Source organism: Microcaecilia unicolor, chromosome 9 (assembly GCF_901765095.1).
Source record: "Microcaecilia unicolor chromosome 9, aMicUni1.1, whole genome shotgun sequence".
In the NCBI taxonomy this organism is placed as follows: domain Eukaryota; kingdom Metazoa; phylum Chordata; class Amphibia; order Gymnophiona; family Siphonopidae; genus Microcaecilia; species Microcaecilia unicolor.
In genome coordinates this window covers 150,876,799-150,895,008 of record NC_044039.1, presented here as the reverse complement: position 1 = coordinate 150,895,008, position 18,210 = coordinate 150,876,799, and the positions used below count along the sequence as shown (strand labels likewise).

General features: G+C 47.2%; 1 protein-coding gene across 1 annotated transcript in view; it reads left to right on the top strand.

The window, feature by feature from the left end:
• Nucleotides 1-18,210, top strand: part of BUB1B (BUB1 mitotic checkpoint serine/threonine kinase B) — a 236,482-nt gene that overhangs the window by 161,429 nt on the left and 56,843 nt on the right. Inside the window, exon 20 of the mRNA XM_030213704.1 lies at nucleotides 7,904-7,956. Coding sequence (XP_030069564.1) covers nucleotides 7,904-7,956 — 53 coding nt within the window. The remainder of the gene's footprint in view (nucleotides 1-7,903; nucleotides 7,957-18,210) is intronic.

Here is an 18,210-nt window from a genome sequence, read left to right as displayed (position 1 = left end):
TCCCTGGTGATTTGTAGGACACTGGGCCATACTCCTAGGGGTCCCACAGCTCCTAGAAAGCACAGACCCAAAACACAATCCACCAGGATTCTTAGTCAGTCCAGGACAGCAGAGCTAATAAACTATAGGTTTATTATCACAGAGCTTGAATAGTGAACAGAAAAAGGTGAAATCAGCAAACAATAACAGGTAACTGAATATGGATCATTTATAAAACTATACATTCAGAAAATGTAGCTGTTCACAAGTTATAAAATATGCTCACAGGGTCTCAGTAAAGAGATCTTTTTCTCTCCGCTCCCTGGCTGAGACTAAAGAAAAATCCAGTACCTGCTGGCTAGATTTGAACTCCAGGGCCAATCAGAGCCCAGGGCACCAACTTTGAAATTATCTGGCCAGTGGTACTGCAAATTGCCTTTCCACAAGCTTAAACTGGAAAAAAAGAAAGTAATCTTTTCTGCAACAGCTTTAAAACTGAAAACAAGCTCCATCTGCTGGCCAATAAGAAGAAATACATTTTTGTGAAATTATTACAATTCACAGGCCTGAAACCCCACTGTTTCGTCACAAACTCCATCTCTAAAAATCCTGTATCAATTTGATACAGGATTTTTAGAGATGGATTTTTTTTTTTTTGCCAATGATAGGCGCTGGCATATGTATGTGTATCTTTTGAATCGCCAAGGTTTTTTTCACTGAGGTCTTTTTTCTCCATTTTTTTTGTTTTGTTTTTCTGTGATCATTAGGGTTCTCCTATTCCATTTGTTTTGTTGATGGGTTTTGTGGTTTGAACATATTTTGGATTGTGCCTATCTGTCCTTAAAGTGATGTTGGTATTTTCATAAAGGTTATATCCAGAGATGGGTTAGAGGGACAGTTGCCCAAAAACAAATCCCCTTTTGGGTAGAAAATAATTGAAACTAAAGCACAAGCCTACAGTGGATAAATCAGGAAAACTGAGGACTCACAATCGGAGCATATCTAGTTATACTTCAGATTTTAATCCTATGCTTAACGATGCTTTTGTGCAGCATCTTTTTGTGCTGAAATCCAATGTACTACGTACTGTGCAGTTTTTTTTTTTAATGCATTTTTTTGAGTCGGTAGTATGAGGCATATATCAATTTAATGCTGGTATATTTGCTTTGTTTTTGACATTCTGGGATGTGCTCTTCTTGCACCATGATGAACTTCATGTTAGTTGTCCCAAACAATCCAATCCAGTTATAGGATGAGTTAAATAGCAAGTATAGATCTCTGGATAGGGTTATTTGAGTTGTTCTCATGAGCGCAGGTCAGATATAAGGAAGAAATTAAAAAAAAAAAAAATCAAACACATCAGCATAATGTTGGTATGGTAAACAATATCTAAGAAAAATGATACATTACAGGGTGGATAGTGGTGTGGGGTTTTTTTCCCCCCCTGTAGTCTCTATAAACCCAATAGTGTATTCATTCATGCTGTAAAGCATGTCTATCCTCAGACTGGGGAAATGCTTATTGTGTCAACTGTTTTTGGAGCTAGGGCACTTGGGAAGCTGTCGTGTCTTATTTGTTTAAGCACGTATTCCTTAGCGTCCCTCCGGACCAGCCCAGCGAATGACTGATGGGTTGTGCAGGCCTTCCAGCAGGTGGAGACTGAAAATTCTGACTCATGAGAGAGAGCCAGTAAGAGCCCTTGCCCTGGCTAGAACGAACCAGTATCCTCAGTCTCCAGCAGGTGGAAGATGGTGAGCCCTTTTCAGTCTCTCAATTATTGCTTACATCTTACTTATTTAAAAAAAAAAATTACTTAAAAAAATAGATATATAGTAGTAGTTAAGTTTCTTTCTTTACTTCTGTGCACTGGTTTTAAAAAGCTTGCTTCAGTGAGGCAGATGTCTAAGGGTGTTACACCCGGGTGGCCGGGCCCCCCCACTCCTTAGCCCTCCACATTTTTTCTTTGTTGTTGGCATTTAAGGGCTAGCGCTAACTCGACCAAGGAAAGAGAGTTCTGAGTCAGAAGAGAGGCAGCCGCGTTTAAAAAAAAGAAAAAAAAAAAAACAGCAAGCAAAAAACCCGAACAGACAGCTGTTTTATGCAGTTCAGCTCTCCCTTTTGTTTCCTCCTGCCTTCCCTTGCGGTTTTGGCGGTGCGCGTCCCCTGATTGTTTAATTTGAGTTTGCCGGGGTTCTCGTCAGAGGTTAGCTGGGAGAGCACTCGCAGCGCAGTCGGTCCTGCCGGCATGGCAGAGAAGCTGTGACACCACGCTGTACGTCAGCGCCGCGGTGTCAGGGGAAGCGGAAAATATAAGCACCGCCATACTGGGAAAAGACCAAGGGTCCATCAAGCCCAGCATCCTGTCTCCGACAGCGGCCAATCCAAGCTTCAAGAACCTGGCAACCCCCCCCCCCCCCCCCCCCCCCCCCCCCCCCCCCCCCCCCCCCAATTTTTTTTTTAATAATGTTCAATGGACTTTTCCCTCAGGAATCTGTCCAAACCCCCTTTAAATTCCATAAGGCCAGCTGCTGTCACTACATTCTCCGGCAATGAGTTCCAGAGTCTAACTACACGCTGAGTAAAGAAAATCTTTCTCCAATTTGTTTTAAATCTACCATATTCTAGCTTCATCTTGTGTCCCCTGGTTTTGTTGTTGTTTGAAAGTGTAAACAAACGCTTCACATCTGTCTGCTCTAATCTGCTCATTATCTTGTAGACTTCTATCATATCACCCCTCAGCCGCATTTTTTCCAAGCTGAAGAGTCCTAACCTTCTCAGCCTTTCCTCATAGGGAAGTCGTTCCATTCCCTTTATCATTTTTGTCGCCCTTCTCTAATTCCTTTATATGGTTTTTGAGATGCGGCGACCAGAATTGGACACAATACTCGAGGTGCGGTTTTGTACCGCTGTTGAGAGCGTCGCTGACCAGGTCTCCCTTTCTGCGGTGGTTTCAGCAGGCTCGGAGCCTTCTGTCAGCAAGGACGTCTCGGTCGTGCCGGTTTTGGTGGGAACGTCCGCCATGTTAACTCACTCCTCAGGTTTCAGAACGGCTTCCTGCTCAAGCCCCAGCTTCAGGACAGACCCAGTCTGCTGAGTTTTTGATCCTGCCTGCCAGTTCTGAGGGGGGATTCCCCCCAGAATTTGTTATGCTTTTCTTCTTCAGCAGTCTGGTTCTCAGCCTAGAAGTAGTCTGGGGGATGGGCAGTTGTTACTATCTAAGAGGCCTAGGAGGTCTTGGAATTTGCAAGCTGGCTCTGATTCTGATCCTGATATAGAAGTGCCCTCTTTGGAGCACTCAGATGTTGGGCAAGGAGATTTAGTGGATGAGGTCTCTTCTCAGATGGATTCGGGGGTAGACCCTCTTTTACCCGGGGAGGATCCCTCGGTATTACAAATTTTTCATAAGGAAGACCTCTAAGAATTAATCTCCCAGGTATCCTCGATTTTGCGTTTTGATGAGGATGACACTACAGTACCAGAGGTACCGCGTAAGGTGGACCTCCTTATTGAAAGGAGTTTGTAAGCTGGGGAAAACCTTTCCCATGCACCAGGATATCAGAGACGTTATTCAGGCGCAGTGGGATGCTCCTGACTCAGTGTTGACCGGCCAAGTCGATGGTAAGGCTTTATCCAGTCCCGGAAGTAGATAGGACTCTTCTCAAGCCTCTTGTGGTAGATGCAGTGGTTTCGGCAGTAACCAAGCGTAACACGGTGCCTGTGGACGGGGGCACCGCTTTGAAGGATGTTCAGGATCACTGTTTGGAGGCATTGCTAAAGAGTAGTTTTGACGTGTCTGCTTTGGTGGTGCAGGCGGCTATTTGTGGTTCCCTGGTGGCTAGAGCTTGATTCCGATGGTCCGAAAGAGTTTTGGATCAGTCGTCAGATGAGTTGGTGGCCGTGGACGCTGAAGTTGCGAAGCTGGAGATGGGCTTGGCATTTCTAGCGGATGCTTTATATGAACTGTTAAGGGCCTCAGCTAAGTCTATGGCCCTTGGCGTGGCTGCTAGGAGGTCCCTGTGGCTCAAAGATTGGGCGGCAGATGCTGCCTCTAAGTCAAAGCTCAGTAAGTTCCCCTTTAGAGGCTCTCTTTTGTTTGGCGATGACCTAGAAAAGTTGGTTCACAGTCTGGGGAAAACTAAAGTGCCCAGGCTTCTGGAGGCTAGGTCTAGAGTGTCGGGTTGTGGTACGGTGTCTTCCCGAGGTCGGGGTAGAGATTTTTTTCGGGTCAGGTAAGGTGACCCCGGTGCAGCGCTCCCGTTTTTTCCAAAGAGGTCAATCCTTTCGGGGGGCGCTTAAAGGGAACAAAGACTCGGGTACCTTGTTTCAGTCTGCTTCCCACCCCGCCCAATGAGGGTGTTGGGGTCCAACCTCTGGTACCGGTCGAAATGTGTTTGGCGCAGTTTTTCCAGAGGTGGACCCAGATTACCTCCGACCAGTGGGTACTAGAGGTTATTCGAGAAGGGTATGCCTTAGAGTTTGAGCAACATCTTCTGGATGCATTTCTGGAGTTCCCCTGTTGGTCAACCGCCAAGGCCTCTATTGTCAGGAGCACTCTAGATCGGCTAATTTCTCTTCAGGCTATCTGTTCCGTGCCCTCGGAAGAACTCTGGCAGGGTCAGTATTCCATTTACTTTGTGGTTCCCAAGAAAGAAGGTTCCTTTCGGCCAATCTTGGATTTATAGGCGGTAAATCGAGCCCTAAAGGTCTCCATGTTCTGTCATTGTGGCGGTCTGGCCGGGAGAGTTTTTGACAACTTTGGATCTTAAAGAGGCATATCTGCATATTCCCATTTTTGCGATTCTCAGTCAGTATTTCCAGTTTCGAGCGCTTCCCTTCTGTCTCGCCACAGCTCCTTGGACCTTCACCAAGGTGATGGTAGCGGTAGCAGCGGCCCTTCGGCAGGAAGGGATTTTAGTTCATCGGTATCTGGACGATTGGCTCATCCGGGAGAAGTCATTCCAGGAGAGCTTACAGATCACAAGCCATGTGGTGCGTTTTCTGGAGTCCCTCGGTTGGGTAGTCAATACACACAAGAGTCATCTTCAACCGTCTCAGACCTTGGATTATCTGGGCATGTGTTTGGACACTCGCTCCAGTTCGGATCCTCAAGCTTCAGTCATTGATCAGACAGTTCCTCCAGACACCTCGTCCTTCGGCACAGCTCTATCTCCAAGTCCTCAGTTCCATGGCAGTAACAATAGAGGCGGTCCCTTGGGCCCGAGCTCACATGTGTTCATTACAGAGAGCCCTCCTGTCCAGGTGGTCTCCTCAGTCAGACTCCCTTATGAGGAGGTTGCCTCTGGCAGCTCAGGAACGCAGCAGCCTTCGTTGGTTCAGGACACACAATCTGACAAAGGGAATGCCCTTGGATCTCCCACAGTGGATCGTAGTCATGACAGATGCCAGTCTCAAAGGCTGGGGGGCTCATTGTCAGAGCCAGTATGCTCAGGGGTTGTGGTCACAGGAAGAAGCGATCTTGTCCATCAATCTTTTGGAAACCAGATCTATTTGTCTGGCACTTCAAGGGTTTCTTCCACTTCTCGAAGGTCGGCCAGTCCATGTAATGTCAGACAACATGACAGCAGTGGCATATGTCAACAGTCAAGGGGTCACCAGGAGTCAACCGTTGGAACAGGAGGCGGCTCAGCTTATGAGCTGGGTGGAATTGCATCTACAAGCGCTGTCAGCGGCTCATGTAGCAGGAACGGAAAATGTCCAGGTGGATTTTCTCAGTCGCAACACCGTAGATCCCGGGGTGTGGGCTCTCAGCAACACAGTGTTCATCAGTAGTTCGTCGCTGGGGGTTGCCAGTCATGGATCTGTTCGCCACAGCGTCCAGTTCAAAGGTGCCCAGTTTCTTCAGCCATCGGAAGGATTCGAGGGCTCTGGGGATCGATGCTCTTCTTCAGCCGTGGCCGTCGGGTCTCCTTTATGCTTTTCCTCCATGGCCTGTGTTGAGTCGTCTAATTCAAAAAGTGGAGGCTCACGGGGGTCGAGTGATTGTGATAGCTCCAGATTGGCCTCGTCGCCCTTGGTGCGCAGATCTTCAGAACCTCCTTCTAGAGTCCCCCCTCAGATTTCGAGAGGATCCCGGACTGTTGGTACAGGGTCCGGTAGCACATCCGGAGCCCAGTCGATTTTGTCTTACGGCTTGGCTCTTGAGCAAGCGCGGTTGTCTAAGAGAGGTTACTCGGCCGGTGTAGTGTCCACTATGCTGCGGTCGTGCCGTCGTTCCACTTCTCTCAATATATCCAGACCTGGAGAGTGTTTGAGGCATGGTGTAGTGAATTCAAGGTCTCTCCCTTTCAGGCTTCAGTGGCACAGATTCTAGATTTTTTTGCAAAAGGGTTTGGAGAAAGGTTTAGCGTTATCCTCTCTCAAGGTTCAGATGGTGGCCCTGTCCTGCTAAAAGGGGCGGATACAGGGTAAATCGTTGGTGTCTCACCCGGATGTGCTTCGGTTCATAAGGGGAGTGAGTCTTGTGCGGCCTCCCACTCGGAAAATTTTTCCTCTGTGGGATCTTAATCTAGTTTTGGCAGCACTGTCTCATGCGCTGTTTGAGCCTTTGTCATCCTGTTCTTTGAAGGATTTGACTCTTAAGGTACTTTTTCTGGTTGCCGTTATTTCGGCGCAGAGGGTTTCGGAGTTGCCGGTGCTGTTGTTTAATCCCCTATTTCTAGAGTTTGCTTCAGATTGATTAGTGTTACGGCCAGTTCCTTCCTTTCTTCCTAAAGTCTTATCACGTTTTCATGTTTTTCAGTCTGTTATTTTACCAGTTCTCAGTTTTTCTGGGTCTGAAGAGCAGTGTCGTCTCAAGTGCTTGGACGTTCGGCGGGCACTCCAAGGTTATTTGAAAGCTACTGCAGATTTTAGACAGGCGGAGCATTTATTTGTGCTTATTGGGGTTCCCGGAAGGGATTGGCGTCGTTGAAACCTACTTTGTCCAGGTGGCTTAAAGAGATGATTGCGTCTGCTTACATTTTAGCAGGCAAGCCTGTTCCCAAGGGGGTGAAAGCTCACTCTACGAGGGGGCAAGCGGCTTCGTGGGCTGAGTTCTTTGGTTCCGCCCATAGAGATTTGCAGGGCAGCTACTTAGTCGTCTTTGCATGCCTTTTCTAAGCATTACAGGTTGGATGTACTGAGTCGTCAAGATTCCGCTTTCGGGGTGCATGTTCTTACAGCGGGTTTGCTGGGGTCCTGCCCTTGAATTTACTGCTTTGTTACTTCCCATCAGTCATTCGCTGGGCTGGTCCGGAGGGATGCTAAGGAAGGATAAATTAGGCCTTACCTGCTAATTTGCTTTCCTTTAGTCCCTCCGGACCAGCTCAGGTCCCACCCTGTTAGTTAGTTTTTTTGTTTTCTTCGCAGAAGAGTGTTTCTGAGAAACGGTGTTGTTTCTTGCGGTTATCGGTTGAAGTGATTTTCTATATTACTTAAGTTCTTTTTCGGTTGGTACCTAGTTGAGGAAGGCATTTTGTTCAGAATCTGCAGGCTTGTTTTTAGTCTCTGTGTAAGGCTGCTCAGGCTAACGAGTGCACAGAAGGCATCTTTCTTTTCTTGCTTTGTTATGGGATACTGGTTCGTTCTAGCCAGGACAGGGGCTCTTATTGGCTGTCTCTCATGAGTCAGAATTTTCAGTCTCCACCTGCTGGAAGGCGTGCACAACCCATCAGTCATTCGCTGGGCCGGTCCGGAGGGACTAAAGGAAAGCAAATTAGCAGGTAAGCCCTAATTTCTCTTTCTTGTAGAAGACAGGCTGATTGGCGTGAAGCATTAAAGGCTTGCAGAAAATGGTGTTGGGAATGTGTAATTGATTTGGGTTAGGTGTTGTTAGTATTGTGGTGGTGATTTCTTGGATTTGTTGAAACTGCAGTTTATCACTTTTTTTTTCTCTCTCCCATCCCCCCCATACTTGATTTACTAGGGAATCCAAACTGCAACTGAGACAGCAAGACCAGGATCAGTTTTGTTCTGTCGGTAAGTCCAATTTATTTCTCAAAGAAGAGTAGTTGGAGGAGAATTCTTGATAGTGCTGGACAGCAGAGATTGGTGCACTCAAGGCCCCTGTGTGTCTAGTGAAATGGCCATATTCTGATTTGTGTGGCTAGTGAAATGGCCAAAAATTTATCCCTTACCATGGGATTGCCACAGAGTGGGATTGAGATGACTTGGAAAGTGGTGACCCACATGTCTTTTCTTCCTTTGCTGAGGAGAAAAGCAGCAGTACTTTGAGCATTCCTCTTCTCTTGTCCTGGAGCCCTAGTGTTGCGCTTTGAACTGTGTGGCACTGTGATATCCCCAGTCAGAATGCACAGTTTTGACCCTGGACAGCAGAGAGGAAGCAGCCCGAGGCACTGTACTACTTCTTCCACTGCCACCGTCCTACCAGTGATCCATGAAAAGAAGATTTTTCAAGAGGGTTCATTATAGGATGGTGATAAAGGAGTTTAATGTGAGGGCAGGGATGAGGTCTGATCTATTTCTCCCCCCATCTGTCTTGCCTTCTCAATCTTCTCCTAATTCAGAATCCTCTCCCCTCCTTTTGTTCTTAATTCTTCTATCCCCCTTCTTTTCCTGTTTCCCTTCCACACACTCTCCTAAGATCCTTTCCAACATCAATCGTTAAGATCTCTTTCCCAAAAAAAGAACAAAATTACTCAATGTAGCAAAACAAAAGTTTCTCAGAGGAAAAGTGGGACACTACTTAACACATATGGTTAGTGTCATCCGATGGAGTCCTGGCACAGATACTAACCAGCGTTTTTTAAATAATTCAAGCCTTTGGTTGTGCTGAACTGTGCACCCACCCAACTTGATCACGCGGGACCCATAGTCTTTTGTCATGAGCAGAGCAGTCGCAATTTTGCCAGCTCTCCTCTGTGCAGAATTTTTCCTTCTTCTCTTGTGGTACATGGGAATCCTTCCCCCCCCCCCCCCCCCTTATTTTGTTTATTTTATAATCCCCTTTTAGTTTTCTGTAGGTTTTTTTTCAGCCTAAGTTCCATGAGATAGGAGGTGGTGTCCTATTGGGAATTAAAAATTGGTTAAAAGAAAACAGTCGGGTTAAATGGGCAGTATTCTCAATGGAGAAGGGTAGATAGTGGGGTTACCCAGGGGTTTGTGCTAGGACCAACATATTTATAGATGATCTAGAGATGGGAATAACAAGTGCAGTAATTAAATTTGCTGATGATACAAAGTTCAATTGAAAGAGGATTGTGAAAAATTGCAAGAGGACCTTACGAGACTGGGCATCCAAATGGTAGATGATATTTAATTTGAGCAAGTGCAAAGTGATACACAGAGGAAAGAGGAACCCAAACATTCGATTTGCTTTCTTAGCCACCACTGCACACTGAGCAGAGGATTTCAACATATCAACGATGACACCTAGTTCCTTTTCCTGTGTGCTGACCCCTAATGGAATCTTGCATCATGTAATTATGGTTAGTAATTATTAGGAAAGGAATGGAAAACAAAAATGAGATTATAATGCATTTATATCGCTCCATGGTGTGACCTCACCTAGAATACTGTATGCAATTCTGGTCACTGCATTTAAAAAAAAGATATAGCGGAATTAGAAAAGGGACAGAGAAAGGTGACGAAAATGATAAAGGGGATGGGACGACTTCCCTATGAAGAAAGGCTAAAGTGGGCTCTTAAGCTTGGAGAAGAGACGGCTGGGGGGAGATATGATAGATGTTTATAAAATACTGAGTAGAGTGGAACAGGTAAATGTGAATCATGTGTTTACTCTTTCCAAAAATACTAGGACTAGGGGGCAAGCAATGAAGCTACTAAGTAGTAAATTTTAAAACAAATTGGAGATACTTTTTCTTCATGCAATGTGTAATTAAACTCTAGAATTTGTAGCTGGAGAATGTGGTAAAAGCACTTACCTTAGCATTGGTCCCAAGGCAGACATGTTAGACATCCTTGTCTAAGATGCTCCTCCCAAGGAAACTGTGACAGTGCCCATGCATAATATCCGTCAGGTACAGCAGACAAAGAATTGGGAAACTCTCTCCTTTCTGTGCATAATTTCCTAAAAGTCGATATACCATTATCAAGATGGACTTGGGAAAATCCACTGCTTATTTTTAGGATAAGCAGCATAAAATCTATTTTATTGTTTTGGGATCTTGCCAAATTCTTGTGACCTGGATTGGCCACTGTTGGAGAAAGGATACTGGGCTTGATGAACCTTTAGTCTGTCCCAGTATGGCAACACTTATCTTATGTCCTTTATTTTTGTCGTGCCTCCATCGGCCCTGTTAGGCCTGAGCACCCAGTTGGATACTATTTTTGCCCCAATGTCCCTTAAACCTCCCAGTGGTTTTAAGATGTGTTCTTGATGTGGCAAGGTTCTCTCTGTGACTGCCTTCACAATTGGTGCTTGCTGTGCCTATGACCTGACCACAAGGTTTCTAACTGTTCTAAAATGTAGAAAAGAACCCAAAAAAAGTCATGGGGCCAAGCATGAGAAATTTTAGCACATTGGCATCAGTGTTCATGGCTGATGAAAATTAATTAGACCCTGGGGGTGCACCAGCATCGAGGAGGTTCTCATGTGCCTCAACATCGGGTGCTAATAGGGCCCCATTGGGCTGGACATCATTGGACCCAACACCGAGAACATGCCAGGGTTCTTCATCCTCATTGGTACCGAGTGATCCCGATGTGCATCGAGAAAAGGCAAAGGAGCACCGACATTTGACCCTCCGGGAAACACGGTGCCAGGAGTTCTGGGACATCAGCACCACCAGTACCCAAGAAGCATCAGTGCTAAGAGGACTGCTCCCCCTCTATGGTTGGTGCCGATGTGCCAGTCTTGCCGGGATCAACCTGATTCGGCTCCAGCAAACTCACAGGCTGTCCCTGCATGGACATCAGCCCCACCTTTACTGATGCCTGTCCCTGAGGAGCAGCTCCAGGCTCTCTTGCAGGACTAGTTGGAGTGGATATTGACTCAGCGCAATGCCAGCACCTCAAGGGCTTCAATGCTGACCATGGCCCTGGCCCAACCGATCATGGAGGCCCATACTCTATCCGTCGCTCATTCAACACCGGTGCTTTAAGTGTCTGCATCGGAAGAGGTGGTGTTCCTCTCCAGCCCTTCAGGAGAGGAAGCTTCCCCAGCGTCCAGTCAAGGACCTGTCTCTTGGCACTCTTGCGTGTCCAGTAGACTGAGGCAAACAAACTCAGCCTTCTGATGAGGTGCATTTTGCTGAATCTGACTCAAACTGCTCTTGGGTGTGTGAGGCTGAAGCAGAGGAGATGCTCCCTTGGTCTCCCTTCAGATCCTTCCCTAACTCTTGAAAGGAGAAAATCATACCTGCAGTGTATCTCTCGTCAGTTTTCTGAGGGAGATAGCTAAAGTCATCCCATTTGATTTGGAGATTGAGGACAAGCTCCAGGGCTGAGATGGTATGTCCTTGACTTATGAGACCCCCTCCTCCCCACCCAGAAAGCTATAATGCCTGTGGACAGCATTCTTTGAGCAGCATAGATGAGGAATTGGGAGTCCCCTCTCTCTGTGCAGCCTGTTTCTAGAAAGGTGGACTTTATGTACAGAGTTCAGAATGTTACCAGATTTGAGAAGCAGCAGCTTTGTCATCATTCTGTTGTGGTTGAATCCGCTCTCATAAGGGCCAAGAGTTCAAAAACCTACATTGTGGCTGCACCCTTGGGGCGAGATGCTAGAACTCTAGAATCTTTTGGAAGAAAATCTTTTCAGGACTCTATACTTGGGTCCTGCATATAGTCCTACCAGCTTTATATGAGCATCTGCATGTGGAGCTTGGTGCACAGTGTTAGAGTTTGCAGATACTCTGCCTCCAGAGAAGACTGTGAAACATTGTGGGCTAGTTGTCAAGCAGAAGTAATGTCAAAAGCACTGGGCCTGGGCAGCATATGATGATTTTTGATATTGCATCCAGAGTGTCTGCCTTGGGTGTTGGCATGTACAGTCTTGCCTAGCTGAGTATTTCAGACCTAGAACCAACAGACGTTCCTTCTCAAGGTGATAACTTTTTGGGGGACAAAGTGGAAGCGGTTGCTGACCTGTTTTTAGGCCCCTTGTACCCCTCCCAAATTAGCATATACCAGCCATCAACAACTTGGGGGGGGGGGGGGGGGTAAAAGAAACCAGTCAATTGTTTATTTACTTACCAAATACAGATACAGTTATAGTTTCTCATGAGAGATCAGTACAGTTACATAAAAAGCTGTTCACTGTGACTGCTTCTCTGAAATACTGTTCTGATTCAGCAGCTTATATCGTTTGTTTCAGACAATGATTTACATGACTTTTTCTGCAAATCATCCTTCTCATAGATTATTATCTGGTTCTCACCATCTGCTTTCCTAAACCTGTTAAACCACATTCTTCCTTTTGTTTACATTAGTTTCTTTCCCAAGCCTGCTTGTCCATAAGGGTATCATAATAGACCATAAATTCCAGAGATCATAAATTCCAGTGTCATGCAGGCTTGTCAATCTCTGATTGATAAGTCTGTGTGACTCTGGAATCTATCTCTGGCCTTTTGACCCATTCCATAGTTCATGACTTTGCTCATAATTCTACAGACCTCATCAAGAAAAGAACTGATACCATGAAGTCCCTCTTGGATCATTCTTTTCTGCTATCTCCATGCTGTGGAGGTTCTCAGGCGACAGCTAGAAGAGATCCTACTTCTCTCAAAGGTGTAGGTATACTCTGGCCCGCCTTTCCCAAAAATCCCAGGGCTCATGTTACCATGCAGTTTCAGACTCAGAAGGCTCAGCCGGCTCCCCAGTCTAAGCAGAGAATGAGCGCATAGCTGCAGTAAAATTTCCATCTCAGTGAGATTCCTCAGACAGACTGGGTGTGCTATCTGGGAGGAAATCTCACTGGTAGAGCACTTGATGTGTTCCAAGGACAGTCCATGGAGACATGCTCCCAGTTTGAGGAGGTGTGCAAAGCTTTGTTGAACCGTTATGCTATTATCCCCGAGACCTACAGACTAAAGTTCCAGACTTTGCAAAAGGGAGCGGATGATACTCACAGCGAATTTGTGATTCAGCTTAGATACCAGCATCAGCAGTGGCTCAGTCAAGCTGAAGTTAAAATCCTGGAGGACTGCCAAAACCTGATGGTCCTGGAGCAGTTTCTTCAGCGTTGTCATCCAGAGGTGAGAGAATATGTTCAAGATCACCAGCCCTGTACTCCAGAGAAGGCGGCTGAGTTGGCTGACATCTTTATGGCTGACCGTCCCTGGTTGGCAAAGAGAAGCTGTCCTTATCTGCAGCAGCCGGGATCTAAGGGCAGCCAGGGCCCTAAGCCAGATATCCTTGCAACCTCAGAGACTGTCAGCAAACCCTCCAGTGTTCCCCAAAAACCTAAAGACTTTAGGCATGAATGTCCTGGTTATCAGTGTGGGCGTACAGGACATTTCAAAGCGGATTGCCCAGATAATCCCAAGCCTGCAATAAAGAGCATTCCAGTTCCTGCACCTAAGCTGGCGGCTTTTATGGGTGGCTCCAGTACACGAAGGAGACCCACACAGTTGCCGCAGAACAAAAAGTTACTGGCCATTCATCAAGCAAGGAAGCAGATGGATTTCCACAATGCTATAGCATTCCAGTAACTGTGAACCAGAACCAGGTCACTGGGCTTGTGGACACTGGCTGTAGCATGACTTTGTTACAACCAGAGCTAGTGCCAGAAGATGCAATTCTACCAGGATGCACTGCCGAGGTATTCTAGCCAATGGATCCAGAGAGACTGTACCCATTGCTCGAGTATTCCTGGATTGGTATACCAAGCCTGCATACAGAGAAGTAGGCACAATGAAAAACATGCCGGTATCAATGCTATGTGGGACTGGCATGGGTCCAATGAACATTACCCTTGATAGCGGAGTCAGCATTTCCGCTATGATGACCCATAGTCAAGCCAGGGCAGCCCAACAAGCAGAAGCAGCAGAGATCGCTTATCCTGAGCCAATCCAGGTGGAACCAGCTGACCAAGTGACAGGAGGAGGAGCTCCAGTGCTTCCAGCGGAACCAGTTCCAGAGGTGACCGGAGCTGTGAGTATCGAACAGCCTAACTTAACTGACACACCTATTGATCAGACTGCTGGTGACTGACAAATCAGAGTCACCAGCAGAGACCCTTCCTGTTATGGATACTGATATAGGACAGAGACATGCTTTTCAGGAAGCACAGTGCTCTGATCCTGACCTGGAAGCCCAGAGGCAGAGGGCTGGTCAACCAATCAGTGAGACTTGTAAAGATCTTATCCTATGGAAAGGGGGCTTGTTGTATTCGCACATGTCATAAGAAAAAAAAAAAAAGAACAAAGTAGTGCTGCTAGCAGCTGTTAGCAGTGTAAATCAATGAGGAGCTTGATGTTGCTAAAATCCCTATCAAGGTTCCCACAGCCTCTCAACATTCTCACCCAGCTGATGAAAGCTCCCTTTGAGCCAATTGACATCTGTCGCTGAAGTTCCTTACCTGGAAGGTCCTGTTTTTGGTGGCGGTCACTTCAGTACACAGGGTTAGTGAGCTCCTTGATCCATTTAACACAGTTTCATCACAACTGAGTAGTGCTACATACGCATCTGAAGTTCCTTCCTAGGGTAGTGTCAGATTTCCATCTTGTCACCTTCGCTTTTCTAGATTTTAACCAGTCAATTGTTCTGCCAACATTTTTTCCTTAGACCACATGCCACAAGAGAGCCTTGGCCTTCTTTCTGGAGTGGACTGAAGCCCATAGACAGTCCTCCCAGCTTTTTGTTTTCTTTCTTGACCCCAACAGGATGGGGGGCTGCTATCAGTAAATACTCTATCCATTTGGCTAGCAGACTGCTTTTCCTTATGTCCAAGCTGGGCCGACTCTGGAAGATTGTCACAGCTCATAATGTTAGAACCACAGCTGCATCGATAGCTTCCTCCCACCCCCCCCCCCCCCCCAAAAAAAAAAGAAACCCCCACAGTTATTGGTTATGCTTTGCATTTTACAGGCTTTCAGTTTTACCCCTTTGTTTCAGACAACCTGGTAGCTAGGGATTCCCATCATTGTAAATACAGCATCCTGCTTGTCCTCGGAGAAAGTGGTTACTCACCTGTAGCAAGTGTTCTCTGAGAACAGCAGGATGCATATCCATACTGCCCTGGCCACCCCTCTTTGGAACTGAATTCCATCCAGCTTTACTGTTAGACTGGCTTAGTCCCATGTGACAGTGGCGGGTGGGAAGATGCGCGCATGCATGGTAGTACATTTCCAATGCTTCTGTAAACTAACGCTGGGGAGTGTCTTTGCACCAGGGCTCCATTGGTGACTTCACCCATTAGTTTGGATATTCATCCTGCTGTCCTTGGAGAACACCTGATACAGGTGAGTAATTTGCTAAACCAAGTAAAAGCAATTGGTTTGAGCCTAATAAATATCCAGCTTTGCTACATTTGGTGGTCTCTCAAGACAGCAATACCACTACTGGTGGCAAGCTGTCTCGCTGGAACTCTGCTGATGAGTACAAACCCAAAAACAGGATGAACATTAATGCCTATATCAGCAGCCGCACTGCTGGAAGCATTTTCTTGCTGGACTGGCAGAAATTTCACGAATGCAAGGTCCGCAGCGTTGAGACTGCTGTACTATGCCAGATCCCCTAAAATTGTTCTCTCACCAAATTCCTGCCCACCTGCAGGCTGATAGATGAGCAAAACATACTCATCCATAGCATCCCTCTAGACCCGGCACAGCTTGGTTATGCATTCCAACCAGCAGATGGAGACTGAGAACCACTAACTCTTCAGAAGACCTGTATTCCTCCTGTGCTGTCCCCTGAAAGTAAGTAGTTCTTAGTTTGTAGCAGATGGTGGACATGTGTAACCTGTGTAGTCCTGGGGCCAGATGCACTAAACTTAACGAGCAAGTAGTAAACCCTGGCATGCACTAAAGACTTTTTTCCGACGACAGTATGCAGATGAGCAAATTGTGTAGAAACCCTATTGTAATGAGATGCACTAACGCTGGAAAATCTAACGAGAGGTCTGTACCTCTCGTTAAGTATGCATGCAAGCCCCCCCCCCCCCCCACCAAAGTAGCGCTCCGCTTTAAAAAAAAAGTCCATTTTGGCCGTCATCCCCCCCCCCCCCCCCCCCCAGTGTAGATTGGTGCGTTGCGATTGGCTCAGAGACTTCCGGGTTTCTCAGCTGGGTGAAGCACGTCCAAAAAGGATGTTTTATTATTGCCGGGTTGTGGGGGGGGGGGGGGGGAAATGACAGCCAGAATGGCCGTCTTTATGGATGGGCGGCCTCAACTGCCCTGCATCAAGTGGAGTGCGGCGTGAAGAAGGCAGCCAAAGTAAGCGCAGCATCCAGCACAAAGGTGATCAGCAGCCGGGAGGGAGAGCAGCGCACGGCCTCTCAACCAATCACAGCGCGTTTAGCTGACACCAGTGACAGCTAAACGCTCTGTGATTGGCTGAGATAGACCTGGAGGAGGGAGCTGTGCCTTCTTCTTGGAACCCAATCACGGAGGGAGGGAGGGAGCGAGCAGGAGGAAGGGAGAGATTGCGAGAGAAAGAAACCATCATAGACGGGGAGGGAGCGCCAGGAAACCATAGACGGTGCTGGGGGGCAGCTAAGCCCTTGTGCAGTGGGGATCGGACGTGCTGCTGTTAATTTTTTTTTTTGAGTGAAGGATTGGCATGCGCAGAGCAGCCAGCATAACGCTTGGCTGCTCTGCGCATGCTTGACTGGCCAACTGTTTACCGATGGAATAGAGAATGCAAGTGAGCTACAATGAGCAGCTCATTTCCATTCCCTTTCCTTAATGCATGCCCGTTCCTTACCGATTCGCTAAGGGAATCGGAAAGGGAAGGGCTCTAACGATTTTTTAGTGCATCTAGCCCCTGGTCTTTATTTGTGAGTTTAAAAAAAAAATTTTTTTTTAACGGGTTTCTTAGTAATTTCTTCCTGCTGGCTTATTTATTTTCTCTGTGCTGTGGTCCCATCTGTCAGATGGCCTGGGGCCGAGGTCCGCAGGGGCCTTTTTTGCTCTGGGGCTGCTACACCCGGGTGGCTGGCCCCCCCCCCCCCCCCCCCCCCCACACACACACATCATCCCTATTGGGATTCTGTTGTCAAACGGCCTCAGCTGAGCTTCTCTGCTTTGGTGCAGCCAGCTTTGAGTGCAGTGGGGTCTTCTTTAGGGGGAGGGGGGAAGAGACATATGAGGCAAATTGAGTCCAGCTGTTTGTCTTTTTTTTGGATCTTTACCCTTGCAGTACTGGGTGCATTTGCAATCTCTGCACCAGGGAGGCTGTTTGTGGCACTGTTTGGGTTCTTCTTGCAGCATGCAGAAAGAGAGCTGTTTTTTGGTTGGCCGTGCTCAGTCAGGATAAGTTCTGACTGGCTTAAGAAGTGCAGTGTGTGCACGCTATGGGGTTGGTGACTCAGGAGCCTGCAAATATTGTGTACGCCGTGGAATGTCGGCAGTGGCATCCTCCCGCAGTCAAGGGGGGGGAGCATGCTGATGCTGGTGGAGCATTTCAGAGCTTACCGGGCCTAGCAAGTCTGGTGGTGCAGTGGCTCTGGTTTTGTTGGAAACCGTCGCCATTTTGTTCCCGCAGTCAAGTGCTGAGCAGTTCCTGCATTTAGATTTAATGGCTTCTAATTTGCTTCAGGTCAGCACTAGGGACTCTTCAAGGCCTTCCCTTGTCGAATTTCCTCTGGAATTTATGCTGGCCATGTACAAGGCCTTTTGTTTGCGCAAGGAAAAGTTGCAGTCTTCATCAGGGTCAGCTCCATGTGATGTTTCTCCTTCCCCTTCTCCCAAGCATCTCTGGTGCGGTTGGAAGGAGGAGGATTGTTAGAGAATTTCCCTGTGCCAGAGGAGGCTCAAGGCTGGTCTGAGGAGGATCTGGAAGAGGTTAGTGAGGTCCCAGAGGAAGCCTCTTGGATGGTGGAGTTACTTCTTGGGGAGGATTCTTCGGTAGTTTGAGTCTTTCACAGAGTTGAGCTACAGAAGCTCATTAGTCATTCGTCTGTGCTGAAGTTTGAGGAGGACGCAAAAGAAGCTCCATGGACGGTGGACCTGTTGCTGTGCCTGTCTGGAGGGGCGCTATGGTAGAAGAAATTAGACCTTGCCTGATAATTTGCTTTCCTTTAGTCCCTCCAGACTGACACAGGCCCCTCGCTAGGTCTGTCAGCGATTGTGGGCGGAGGACTGCAGTCTG